General features: G+C 37.1%; 2 protein-coding genes across 2 annotated transcripts; one reads left to right on the plus strand and one right to left on the minus strand.

Annotated features, from left to right (window-relative positions):
- Positions 1-314: 314 nt before the first annotated feature.
- On the plus strand, positions 315-10,523 carry LOC132293943 (zinc finger protein GIS2-like). Its single transcript, XM_059791621.1, has 4 exons — positions 315-500; positions 7,609-7,802; positions 8,695-8,787; positions 9,777-10,523. Exons 2-4 carry the CDS (start codon positions 7,690-7,692, stop codon positions 10,342-10,344), a joined length of 774 nt encoding a protein of 257 aa, XP_059647604.1. The 5' UTR covers positions 315-500; positions 7,609-7,689; the 3' UTR covers positions 10,345-10,523.
- LOC132295721 (uncharacterized) lies at positions 5,674-6,201 on the minus strand. Its single transcript, XM_059794013.1, has one exon. It carries the CDS (start codon positions 6,199-6,201, stop codon positions 5,674-5,676), a length of 528 nt encoding a protein of 175 aa, XP_059649996.1.
- Positions 10,524-12,408: the final 1,885 nt, after the last annotated feature.

Genomic DNA, 12,408 nt, shown 5'->3' on the forward strand with positions numbered 1-12,408 from the left:
ATATGATAACTTAATAAATTTTTTTTAATATTTATTAACGACAGGGGTGTGGTTACAAAGAAGGTTTAAGTAATAAAAGTTAATGTGTAATTTGTCCAAATTTCAAATAAGGTCAATATAACTTACTCAAAATTTTTTAAATTTATAATTTAAATTTATATAATATCTAATTATATATATTTAGTAGAAAAAGTATACAAAATATTAGTAGTAAATTATAAAAAATCACATTTTTTCTATAAAAAGACTTTTGTGGCGAAACTACTGAAATTAATAAAATAAGGCTATAATTAATACAGTATTGTTATCCTAATTTATTTTGAGGAAAAAAGCAGGTGGACCGGGGCGGTTCCAGATAAAGGATTCAGCGGTTTTCCTCTATCTGTCTCTCTATATAATCTCTCTCTAACCCTATCCCTGACAGATCCGTTCGTACTATAGTTTCTTTTCAAAAGCATCAACACAAGCCCGAGGACGACCGTTATTGCGCCGTCCGGCAGGTTTCTTCCTCTAACTATATCTATGGAATAATCTCTCACTTTGCTTCGGATTTATTAGGGTTGTTTCATATCCATTTAAAAGTTCATGCAAGTTTATGAATATGTTAAGTTATTACTTATTAGTATTCTTCTGGCGATTAATTTTACTCGTAATTAGGGTTTCTCTTCTCGGTCATTTATGATTTATTTTATTTTAATTTTTTTGAGTTTTTCGTGAGGAATTGATATCGAAGTTTATTGATGGTGGGGTTTAGCTTTTCTCGCATTTTTGGTCCATACATGTATATATTTTGGTTCGTGGTGATTATTCCGTACTTATATTTTGTGGCTCTAAATTTGTATAGACACAGTAGTGTTGTGACTTTTCGTGTGTACTTATTTTATGGGGTCATGTGGCATGCGCAGCTCTTAAGCATGCATTATTGTATTGTACTTCTAAAAGTCGTACTAGGAAATATAAATTTTCATAAATAACATTGGCTGGGTTTTAATGAATAGTACACGTAAAAATATCTGGAAATAAATTATTTTAGACAACTAAGTTTCATATTTCGTGCAGGATGCAAAGACACCACACTACATGTTCTAGGCATAATGTACAAGCAAGACTGGTTGCTTGCATACCTAGACTAGAAAAACTGAATAAAATAAGTGAAAAGTTTTGGGGTTATCAAGACCAGAATGTAGTAACAGAATTGGAAATTTATTTATTTATTTTTTATAAAAAAACTAGTCAAAAGTATGTCTATTGAATCTTCTAAACCTGGATCAAATAGTTGTAGGAGGCACTGTTGGTACCATGAAGCAGAGGAGTTTCTTTCCTACTATAATCCAAAATTCCAAAGGACCAAGATGATTCAATAAATGCAAGAAAGTTATTACGTGCTTTGTTTGGAACCAATTTTTTTGGAATTTGGAATTGGAAATGGAAAAGGAATTGGATTGAAATTAAAAAGGAATTTCTTTGTGTGTTTGGAATAAAATGAAATTTGAATGAAATGAATTGAAAAGGAAATAAATTTCTGTACCATTTTAGCCCTAAAGAAGAAGAGGTTTGTAAAGGAGCAAGATTGGTAAGTTAAAAAATTGTCTTTTAAGATAAGGAAGTTATTTCCCAAATTCCATAAAATCCTCTCAAATTTCCGGGACTTGTTTAGCTTTCAAACTTTCCTTTGAAATTCCATCAAATCCCATTCCTTTAGGCATGTTTGGAACAAATTGGATTAGGAGGGAAAGGAATTCCTTTTTTTAGTTTGGATGTAAAAAGGAATTTGGAATGAAAATAAAATTATACCATCTTTGCCTTTATTAAAAATAAATAGAATATTGGTTTTAAAATATAATTATATAGAAAATCATAGTTTACTGACCAACCTGGATATGCTTAGGAGTACCTAACCAAGACAAACCATTTACTGACCAACCTGAATATGCTCTGGACTCATGGTTGGATATTTCACTAACTAACCTGGATATTATGCTTTAGGACTCTAATGGTTGGAGGATGATAAAAAAAAATGAATTAAAAGTAGAATATTCACAGACTCAAAGGAATATACATATACGTATATATATATTTAGATTGGAGGAATGATGTTATATAGGGGATATACAGAGACGAGAGAGTAGGAAGACGCTTGTTAAATAAGATTTATAGAGACGATAGAGTAGGAAGACATCAGAGATAGGGAGACAGTGGAGATATTTAATAGGGTTAAATAAGGAATATTATAAATAAATGTCATGTGTGTTTCAAATCCCGTCAAATCCTGCCTTTTTGGATGGGATTGGATATAAGTAAAAATTGGTATTTGAAATCTTATGGATTCCAAGTCTAATTTTCAATTCCATGATTCCAAACAGTACAAATTCTCAAGCATCTTGTTTCCAAATCCAAATCCCATCAAATTCCATGGTTCCAAACACAACGTTAATGTGTTGTTTGGAATCACGAAATTGGAAATGGGATTTGGAATCCATGAATTTCATATACCATTTTTTACCTGTTTCAAATTCCGTCCAAAAAGGCAGAATTTGTTGACATCCATTTGGTTATTTTGGTACGTATCTGAACAGCTTCCAACCATTTGATTCCTAAGAAGGTTGGTCTTTAAACTGATTCTGCATATTCTAGTTTTAATGATATTATAGAATGTGTATAAATTAGCGAAGGTTTTGGGTCTGTGGTGCATCTAAGAGGCAGTAAACTTCAAGCATTTGTAGTTGGGTATTTCAGAATGCTAGTTGCTCTAGTCATCATGGAGGAAATGGTTTATGAGAAAATTTTGAAGGAATGAAGGCCTACTAGCACATCTAACTACAAGAGTCCTTCCACATCAAACGTTTCTTTTTGCCAGTGAATTGGATTTTATGTTTACGTACTTGAATCAAGTAAATATGCTCAGTTTAGCCTTATAAGTCAATGTGGGTGAAGTGTGCACATGCATTGGAGTCCTCTGAAATAGGGGGGTGTAACCAGTTATAAGGTGGCTAATAATGGCTGTAGCAGCAAAACTTTTGGTTGCTATCTAAATGCTTTACTGGGTTTGGTTATTAAGATTGGGAAGGCTTCAAGAACTTCCATAACAATCCGGATCAACTTGATGGAGTTGACATTGTTTCCTTCCACTTCTCTAGGGATTGCTACTTTTGGTTTCTTCCAACAACATTGGAAGCGTACGCATTTGTGCTTAGTTCCACACCGTGCTTTTTATTTACATCAAGACCAAAAGGTTAGAAAGGGTCTGGATTTTTTGTCATTCATGATTTCTCAAAATACAGTTGATTGATTGGCCTAGGTTACCCCAGAAGTAGCCATCAAGATACTGGCCTTTTTAGGTTAAGCACTTAAAACTGTATATAAGAAAGTAAGTCAACATATGTATGGTGGATTAATAAAATTGGCGGAATTAATTACCGAATTTCAGTGCTTGGTACTTATTGTCATATCTGGACATGTCAAAATTTGTATGGCTTATGCCCAAAATATGATACTTGCTATTAGCTTATAGTTTCTCCCTTACCATGATGAGTGGTAGGTAATCTTGGGAGATGGAGTTAAATCTATATTAACTGTCATTTGTGTTTTAGCTTCCTGTATGTTCCAACAATTGGTGGATTTGCTTGAAATGACAATTACTTGTTAGGGATTTTTTGGAAGCAACATTGCTTATGGTTGTAGTGGATGGATGCATGAATACGGATATGATGAGGAAGATGCATCCCTTGGTTTATCGTGTTTACTACCAGTATACACGTCTCTGATACCATAAGGGAAAATAATTTGGTTATGGTTTGTGGCATGTGCCATGCACACACGCTCCTTACTAGAGACTATCAAGGTTCAAAGATCAACCGGTACCAGTTTAACCTGGCTAAGTCAAGACTGCATTGAAGGGCCTCGATTGGATATCATGACAACAGATATGCGAATAGCAATTTAGCATTGTTATATCAATGATACGTGTGTCATATTTCAAGACAACTTGGAGTCGTCTCGCTTATATTTGGCCGTCTGCCAATTTGAGCATCAGAATGAACATAACTCTTCTCCAAACATACCATCTTCTTCTAAGCACATCATAGGTTTCATGGATCAAGTGTTTGGGAAATTTTGGTTAAACGGAGTATTTGTTTTTAAACTAAACAAAAGATGTGCTGGAGATTATGAATCAATTATTACAACGATGATGATAATGATTAATTTGTATTGATTATATATATAATTGATATCTATTGATCTACTGCTATATCATATTGTTGTAGAATCGTGGAATAATATGCCTGAAGCAATTGTTTTGACAACATTGAATGTGGTCGATGCTGTTTTTTGTTTATTATTTGAATCATTTGTTTTTATTATTTCAGAAACTTTTAATGATTTTGTATATTCTTGTGAGCATCATCTGTAGTGTATTTTGTGTATTGTTTTTTTTTGATAAGTAAGAAAATTTTATAAAAGCGCTCAAAAGGGGAGCGAAGCCCTGGAGATATACACAAGGCCACCAAGGACCTTTAAGCCTTCAAAGAGGCCAAAAAATCGACAATTTCCTCTAAAGATCTAGGACATCTCCCAGAAACCCAACAAAAAAGGGTAGAAATAATAGAGAATTTAAGAGTAGAAATCGACAACTCTTTCCCATCAAAATATCTTCTATTCCTCTCGAGCTAAATACACCACCACACACAAAGAGGCGTAGCCCTCCAAGCATCCAGAATGTGAGGCCCCACATGGCAACCTCTCTAAGCCTCAATCAACCCTCTAACGGATCCAGGCATAACCCAAAGAATCCTAAACAAGCCAAACATCAAATTCTAGCAATCTCTAACCATGGTGCAATGGAGGAGAAGGTGATCCACAGTTTCCTCATCCCGAAGACACAAATAGCAACGATTGACCACCACCTGATTTCGCCTTCTCAAATTATCCTGGGTTAAGATCCTTCCCAAAACAGTAGTCCAAGCAAAAAAACCCACCTTGAGAGGAGCCTTAGAGTGCCAAACAGCCTTCCAAGGGAAGCGAGCTCTTTAGTAACATCCGTGAGGCATCTGAAAAATGATCTAACCTCAAAGCGCCCATGAGAGGTTGCAACCCAGGACCAACAATCAGAAACCCCATCCACAATCCTCTGGCGATACAACAACTCCAAAAAACGAATGGCCTCCTCAATCTCCCAATCCTGAAACAACTGCCTGAATCGAAAATCCCAAACAAGAGTCCCACTATGAAGATGATAACAGTTTTCCACCATGGCGTGCCTATCCGTAGCAATCCTAAAAAGATGAGGAAAAGAGATGGCGAGAGGAGAATCCCCACACCACATATCCTCCCAAAAACTAATCCTCCTACCATCCCTGATGCGAAAACGAACGTGTTTGGAAAACTCATCCCATCCCTTCCGAATGACTTTCCAAACTCCCACACCCTGAGGGCCACGCACCTCCATAGAACACCACCCTCCTCTAGACTCCCCAAAACGACAAGCAACGACCCTCCTCCAAAGCCAATGCCTCTCCACCCCAAATCTCCACAACTATTTACCAAGAAGAGCCTTATTGAAAGGCACCAGTCTTCTAAGACCCAAACCACCAAAACGAATTGGCCTACACACCTGATCCCAACAAACCAGATGAAACTTAAACTCTTCGCCTCTACCCCCCACAGAAAATTACGTTACAATCTCTCAATCCTTTCTGCAGCTGAAGAGGGAATCTGAAACACAGAGATAAAATAAGTAGGAAGGCAAGAAAGCGTGCTCGTAATCAGAGTGACCCGACCTCCCTTGGAGAGATACTGCTTCTTCCAACCCGCCAACCTCTTCTCAAATCTATCCACCACAGGATCCCAAACCCCAACACATCTTGATGGGGCCCCCAAAGGCATCCCTAAGTAAGAAATGGGAAAAGAGCCAGTACGACAACCAAGAATATCAGCAAAAAACTCAATCTCAGGAACCTCTCCCACCGGCACCAAAATGCTTTTACCCACATTCACCTTAAGGGCAGAAACAACTTGGAACCAGATCAGGACACACCTCAGATAACGAAGCTGGGATACATTCGCATTACAAAGAACCAAAGTATCATCGGCAAACATCAAATGAGAGACCTCCAACTGGGGAGCAACATCCCTGCCCACCTGAGAGCCTCTCAAAGACCCCAACTTAGTAGCCTTGCTCATCAATCTGCTTAGGGCCTCCATCACAAACAGGAACAAGAAAGGAGAAAGCGGATCCCCTTGTCTCAAACCCCTCGAGCTAGAGAAAAAACTGGTAGGAGCACCATTGACATGCGACGCCACAAGTTTGTTGTCTTAGTGCCATCCGAAAGAGTGACCGAGACTGTGAGCGTGAACAATGCTCGTTGGGGGTCGGTGGAGGATAGAAATTTTGTAGAAGTTTGAACTTACATTTGTTCTTTTCAATAGATGGAATGCCCCATGGGCAGTTTTGGAAGAGACAGTTTCGGAAGAGAATTAGATTTCTTGACAACTTATGCTTTCAAAGTTTAGATCTGGTCCTAACAAGTCTTTTTGGGCTTCAATTTGAATATGGATGATCAATCTATAATTTGAAGAGTAAACAAGAATTACTTATGGTTTTGATTTAAGTTGGTTTTTAATTCCAAATTCAAGTGGATCAATTTTTTATTCATTTCCTTATTTCTTGATTAAAATTTTGAATTATTCAGAGAGCACACAGGTTTCTACTTTCTAGAAAAGAATAGCTCTGCAATGGTCTATGCTGCACTTGGATGTGTATTTTGTTTTAGATTTGTGGATGTCAATGAGGGATCATGTAGGTGTAGCTTAGATCATTGGATCAATTTTTTATTCATTTCCTCATGTCGTGATTAAAATTTTGAATTATTCAGAGAGCACGCAGGTTTCTAGAAAAGAATAGCTCTGCAATGGTCTATGCTGCAGTTGGATGTGTATTTTGTTTTAGATTTGTGGATGGCAATGAGGGATAATGTAGGTGAACCAAGTAGCTTGGATCAAGTCTTGTTGATTGCGTTGTGTGGGGGTTGTGAATGCAATCACTTACCAGAGGAACCATTTTATTTGCAAGTTTTGCTATCTTTCCTGCTGTGCTATACCGCTATCTTCAATTAACTGTGTGTCTGAAGAGATCTATTGTTAAAAAATTAATCTTGTCATGATAATAAGAAAGTTCTTATTATGTGTTGATTGGGTTATAATTTCTATTTTGTTACTTAATTTCTTCCATTTATTTATTTTATTTTTTATTTTTTAAATGAAACTGATGGTGCCGGTTTTTTTATGGATTCTTTCTCAGAACTTCTAAATCTCAAAATGTTGTAACTGAAAGTCTTTCCATACGTTGGATGGTATGCTGTGAAGTTAGGAGTTTGGGTATACCATATTTTCAAAGTATTAGGTTTTTAGGACTAACTTTGAATAATAGATTTTATAGAATTTCTTACCAAGGATGGAATTGAAGAACTGGGGTCTTCATAGACCCGCACTCTCTTGAAATATATATGTTTTGTATTGTTGGGTTTGGTGTTTTATGTCATGAAGGGGAAAGTAGGGATTTGAATTGGACTCATGGATATAGTCTTCGGTGTGTGGTTGTAATGTGGACAGGGAGGAGGCAGCGGCTGTGGTGGTGGAGGTGGTGGTGTTCCTGATCAGTGGTGGTTGGTGTTGATAGGGATAGTTTTGAATATGAGCTTAGACAGCAGGAGCAGGAGCAGGAGCCCGCTGGATCGCAAAGTCCGTACTGAACGTTATTCCCATCGTGTTGCACCTTACAAGAGGGAGTCACGTCAGGGTTTCAGGTTGTTTGGTTTTTAATCATTTATTTGTTGTTTCCTTTTTCATTTTTAGCATTTGTACAACGCCATGCTGGTTGTGAAGCAAGGATCTCTAATTTGTGAGTTCTGTTAGTGATTGAATGATTGTTAAGCTACAGTTAATATCTCTCAGTATGAATGTGTCTGGGAGTCTTTGAAGTTGAACTCTCCTAAATTGCTTATTGTTATTCGCATAGTATTAGTTCGTTGTTATAATTGTTTCCTATATTTTAAGTAGATAGCAGAGTAAAACTTGCATTACTGTTAAAAGTGTTGCATTGAAAGGTTATTTGAAATTTTTATTAGGCAAGTGTGAATTTGGTACATGATCTGGTTGACATGTTATGTAGTCTGTAACTTTATCTGGGCCACAGAATTTTTTTTTCCCTTTTTATCTTATTTTATTTTTTTTTTTTTTAAAGGAGAGAAGAAAGTATAGTGCTAACACGTGTATTACTGTATTATGTGTGCTTGATAGTTGGGGAATATCCATATAAATGTTTCATGCTCAATGGAATATGAGTGAATATCTTTACATTCTCAATGTTGTTGATTGACAGTTTTTATGTATTCGTTTCTTTGTTTTCTTGCAAGAACTTAGCACCTCTCCGTCCCTTCCCCTTGGTGGTATTTCTTTTTATCTTTTTTATTTGTGGTGGGTTTGGGGTAGTTGTTACAGGATTGTTTTACTGATATTTTGGCATCCTTTCTTTTTGCCAATATTTCTTTTATTGTTTTGCTGCTGTTATGCTGTGTTTCACCTGAAGCATCTCGAGGAATCAAGCAACTGGTTTTCCAAAGCTTGTGTTTTGGATGGAAAAGATTTTACTGTGTTATTTTTTCTGCCGAGACATAATTTTGATCTGTTTTCTTTCAGCCAGAGCAATCTTTGCAAGAACTGCAAACGGCCGGGTCATTATGCTAGAGAATGCCCTAATGTGGCAATCTGTCACAATTGTGGGCTTCCCGGGTATGGATCGTTGTCATGCACTTTTGCAAATTGAATACTTGCATCCTCTGGTTTTTGCAAATTCTAGGCACGATACTTCATTTCTAGGCATGTGCAAGTCATTTAATTAAACAAATTTACCCACCAAATGATTCCCTTAGCTTTCATTGGTGAAGTTTGCACTGCTTTTCCTTTCTAGGAAGTGGTTATTAAAATTTCCTATTTTCTATGATTGCACAAGATCTTTCCGGTTTTCTGATGCCCATATAGGGGCATAATCCAACTGCTCCTACTCATTTAGGCCATTTCATTAATGTCTAGAATGCCACTTAACTGTCACTGTTTTGGAACAAATGTGCACTGTCATTCAATTGCTTGAATTTGCTTATGGAATATTTTGAAGTGAAGGAAAATGTGGCCTTTCTTGAATTGTTTCATTTTTTTTAAGGGAAGAACATTATTGGACAGTTTTTTAGAGTTGTTCTCCCCCAATTTCTCCAACTGATATTGTAATGCTATTTCTACTGTGAGAATGCAACCTGTTGCAACCAAATTATTTATATCATTTACTAAATCATCCTTACATATTACTTTATATCATTTACTAAATCATCCTTACATATTACTTTAAAATTCTAATGATTCAATGGGTAAATTCCACTAAATTTCTATTGAGGTCTTAGGCAGTTACAGTGACCCAAGATCTTCAAAAACCAAAAATAATAATTAGTTTACCACTCTAATCGACATAGAGTGCATGTTCATCTGGATTCGGTTCCACTTCAATGAGAGTGAAATGGGCAAATTTTTTGAACTTTTTTTTATTGTGATGTTACCGACAAGCAATCTTGATGACAATAAGTAGACTGGGGAAGCTTGAAACAATAAGATAGGTCTTTGTAATAGGTTAAGTTACCATTATTATTATTATTTTTAAATTTTATTTATTTATTTATTCATATTATTACTTAAATTTTTGTCTCTACCATGCTTTAAAAAATATAAACCAGGCACATTGCGGCAGAATGCACCACGAAATCTCTTTGTTGGAACTGTCGAGAACCTGGTCACATGGCTGGAAACTGTCCAAACGAGGGCATTTGCCACACTTGTGGTAAGGCAGGACACCGTGCTAGAGAATGCACGGCTCCTCCACTGTCACCTGGTGACCTGAGGTTGTGCAATAACTGCTTCAAGCAAGGTCATATGGCAGCTGACTGTACAAATGACAAGGCATGCAAGAACTGTAGGAGGACAGGTCACCTGGCACGAGATTGTCAAAATGATCCCGTCTGCAACTCGTGTAATATTTCGGGGCATGTGATTAGAGATTGCCCGAAGACGAATGTTGTAGAAGAGAGGGGTTTTGGGATTCGCAGTGGTGGTGGTTATCGAGAGATTATATGTCGAAACTGCCAGCAGCCAGGTCATATGAGCCGGGATTGTATGCAGCCAGGCTATATGAGCCGGGATTTTATGGCCCCCTTGCTGATCTGTCACAACTGTGGGGGAAGAGGACACCTGCAATTTGAGTGCCCCTCAGGTAGGTTTATGGATCGCTTTCCCAGGAGGTACTGAAGGATGGATCTGTTGGTTTTTATTATATATTGAGTGATTGGTATTGTTAGCTTTCCATGCAGTTCCTTGGATGAAAGTTTACGTTTTTAGCTAGAACAATTGAAGTTTGAGACTTTTTTGAGTGTTTAATTGTTACTTTGAAACTTCTTTTAAGTTATATTATTGTTGAATTAAATTAAGATCATTCGTGATAAAATAAATAAATTAAGATCATTCAATATTTGAAATTTGATATGGTATGAATGTGCTAGTACTAGGACAAAATTGATTATTCGTAATTCTTGGGGAACAATATTTCGCGAGGAACCTCCATATGTAGATTTGATATAGTTGTACCCCACTTAAAAAGGAAGACCATATATATATATATATATATATGTGTACCTGATGGGCAGTAATCCTCTCCATGGCACCTCTCAGTGGAGGGTGTCCATGGCAGATCCAATGGTTAGGATGAAGTCATTTCAATTTACTTTGCCATGTCAGTGATGACGAAGCGCCAAGTCAGCAGTAACTTTTAAACCTTACTTTTTTTTATCAGGTACGAATACTACCGACAATATACATACTTACCATATACAAATACAGTATACCAAAACCATCCTCACCACCGGTCCTCCTCCACCACCACCGCAACGGCCGGCAACACCACTGTTCATATATTCTGTATCTCTTCTGAATCCTCATCCAATTCTCGAGCTTATCAGTGTACCTACCTTCCTTCCATTTCTCTACATCGATCACCATCACTCCGGTGTTGAAATAGCACGGATTCCGATCTCTGAAAGCGGTTTTGCAAGTTCTTGTCTTTTGCTTTGTTTCTGTGAACTTTCAGATCTGTTTTAGCTTCAGATCATTTTCTCTTTCAGAAAGAGAGTGTTCTTTCTATTTTTCCCTTTTTATTTTCTTCTCTCTCTATCAAAACCTTTTCGATTACTTCTTTTCGTATTTTTTGACAATTCTTCAGATTTGAAGATGTTCAAAATCTTTTGTCTATATATATATATATATCTGTATGTATGTATAATTACTCAAACCAAGCTTCATTAATGGCGGATTTGAGCTTTTTCTTAGCTATTTTTCAGATTCGAAGATGCTCAAAACCTCTCTCTCTTTCTATAAAAAAAATCGTAAGTGTCTATATATATATATATATATGAGTATATATTTATATGTATAATTTCTCAAATTAAGCTTTGTTAATGGCGGATTTGAGCTTCTGCTTTTTCTCTCTTTCTATCTATAAACACATATTACTAAAGTTTATCTTCTGAGTAATTAAACACTCTCATTTTCTAAAATCTCCAAGAGAATCTCGAATTTCATTCCTTATTGATCAGATCTGAGACTTGATCATTCATAGTTCGACAAATGATGCGAGAGAAGGCAATAAGAGAACTTTTTGAGACCGAGTTGACTCGGCAGCGATGCAGAGCCACGGCTGAACTCGGAAATTCCGGCGGGTTGACGGGAAGAGAAGAGAGAACAGCCGACGACGAAATCGAACACCTTTCTTCCTCGGCAAATCTAGGGTTTCGACGAGCGTGATACCGCCGGTGGTGCCCGAACCGTAGAGAATCAAGTAGGGCGGGCAGATCTCTGTACAATTTCTGGAACTGGGTTCGCAACCTTGGCAACCAATTGAAATCACTGCCAGTGTCCATCAGAAAAGGGATGGTTTGAAATGGAGTAGCCTCCATAGCTGTAAGGGGTGGTAGAGAGAGCAACAATTGGGGGGTTTTTGAGGTGGCGGGCTCTGCTTAAGGAAGTGGAGGCTAGATGGGTGAGGGTTTGGTATGGATCTAGACATGGAGATGGGTTTGTGTGGAAATGCGAGAGAGAGATGGTAATGTTGGTTTTCTTATTTAAGATTGTATGTATACAGATAAATACTTTATCCACATACCTGCCATGTCACCCATGCCACATCAGCAATGGACATCCTCCAGTGAGAGGGTGTCTGGAGACGATTTTTCCCCGCACCTGATAGGTCAGGATTCTCATTGTTTCGAAGTATTTAACTTTTGGGATATATGAAATCCTGTATATTTATTTTGAAAGAAG

Source organism: Cornus florida, unplaced genomic scaffold, assembly GCF_030987335.1.
Source record: "Cornus florida cultivar Cherokee Brave unplaced genomic scaffold, ASM3098733v1 CherokeeBrave_3.0.0_Hap2_Chr02, whole genome shotgun sequence".
In the NCBI taxonomy this organism is placed as follows: domain Eukaryota; kingdom Viridiplantae; phylum Streptophyta; class Magnoliopsida; order Cornales; family Cornaceae; genus Cornus; species Cornus florida.

Coding starts and splice junctions, on each gene's coding strand:
- LOC132295721 (XM_059794013.1), bottom strand. CDS start 6,201: ATGGAGGCCCTAAGCAGATTGATGAGCAAGGCTACTAAGTTGGGGTCT.
- LOC132293943 (XM_059791621.1), top strand. CDS start 7,690: ATGAGCTTAGACAGCAGGAGCAGGAGCAGGAGCCCGCTGGATCGCAAA. Junction 7,803..8,694: donor GAGTCACGTCAGGGTTTCAG/GTTGTTTGGTTT, acceptor GTTTTCTTTCAG/CCAGAGCAATCTTTGCAAGA. Junction 8,788..9,776: donor CACAATTGTGGGCTTCCCGG/GTATGGATCGTT, acceptor AATATAAACCAG/GCACATTGCGGCAGAATGCA.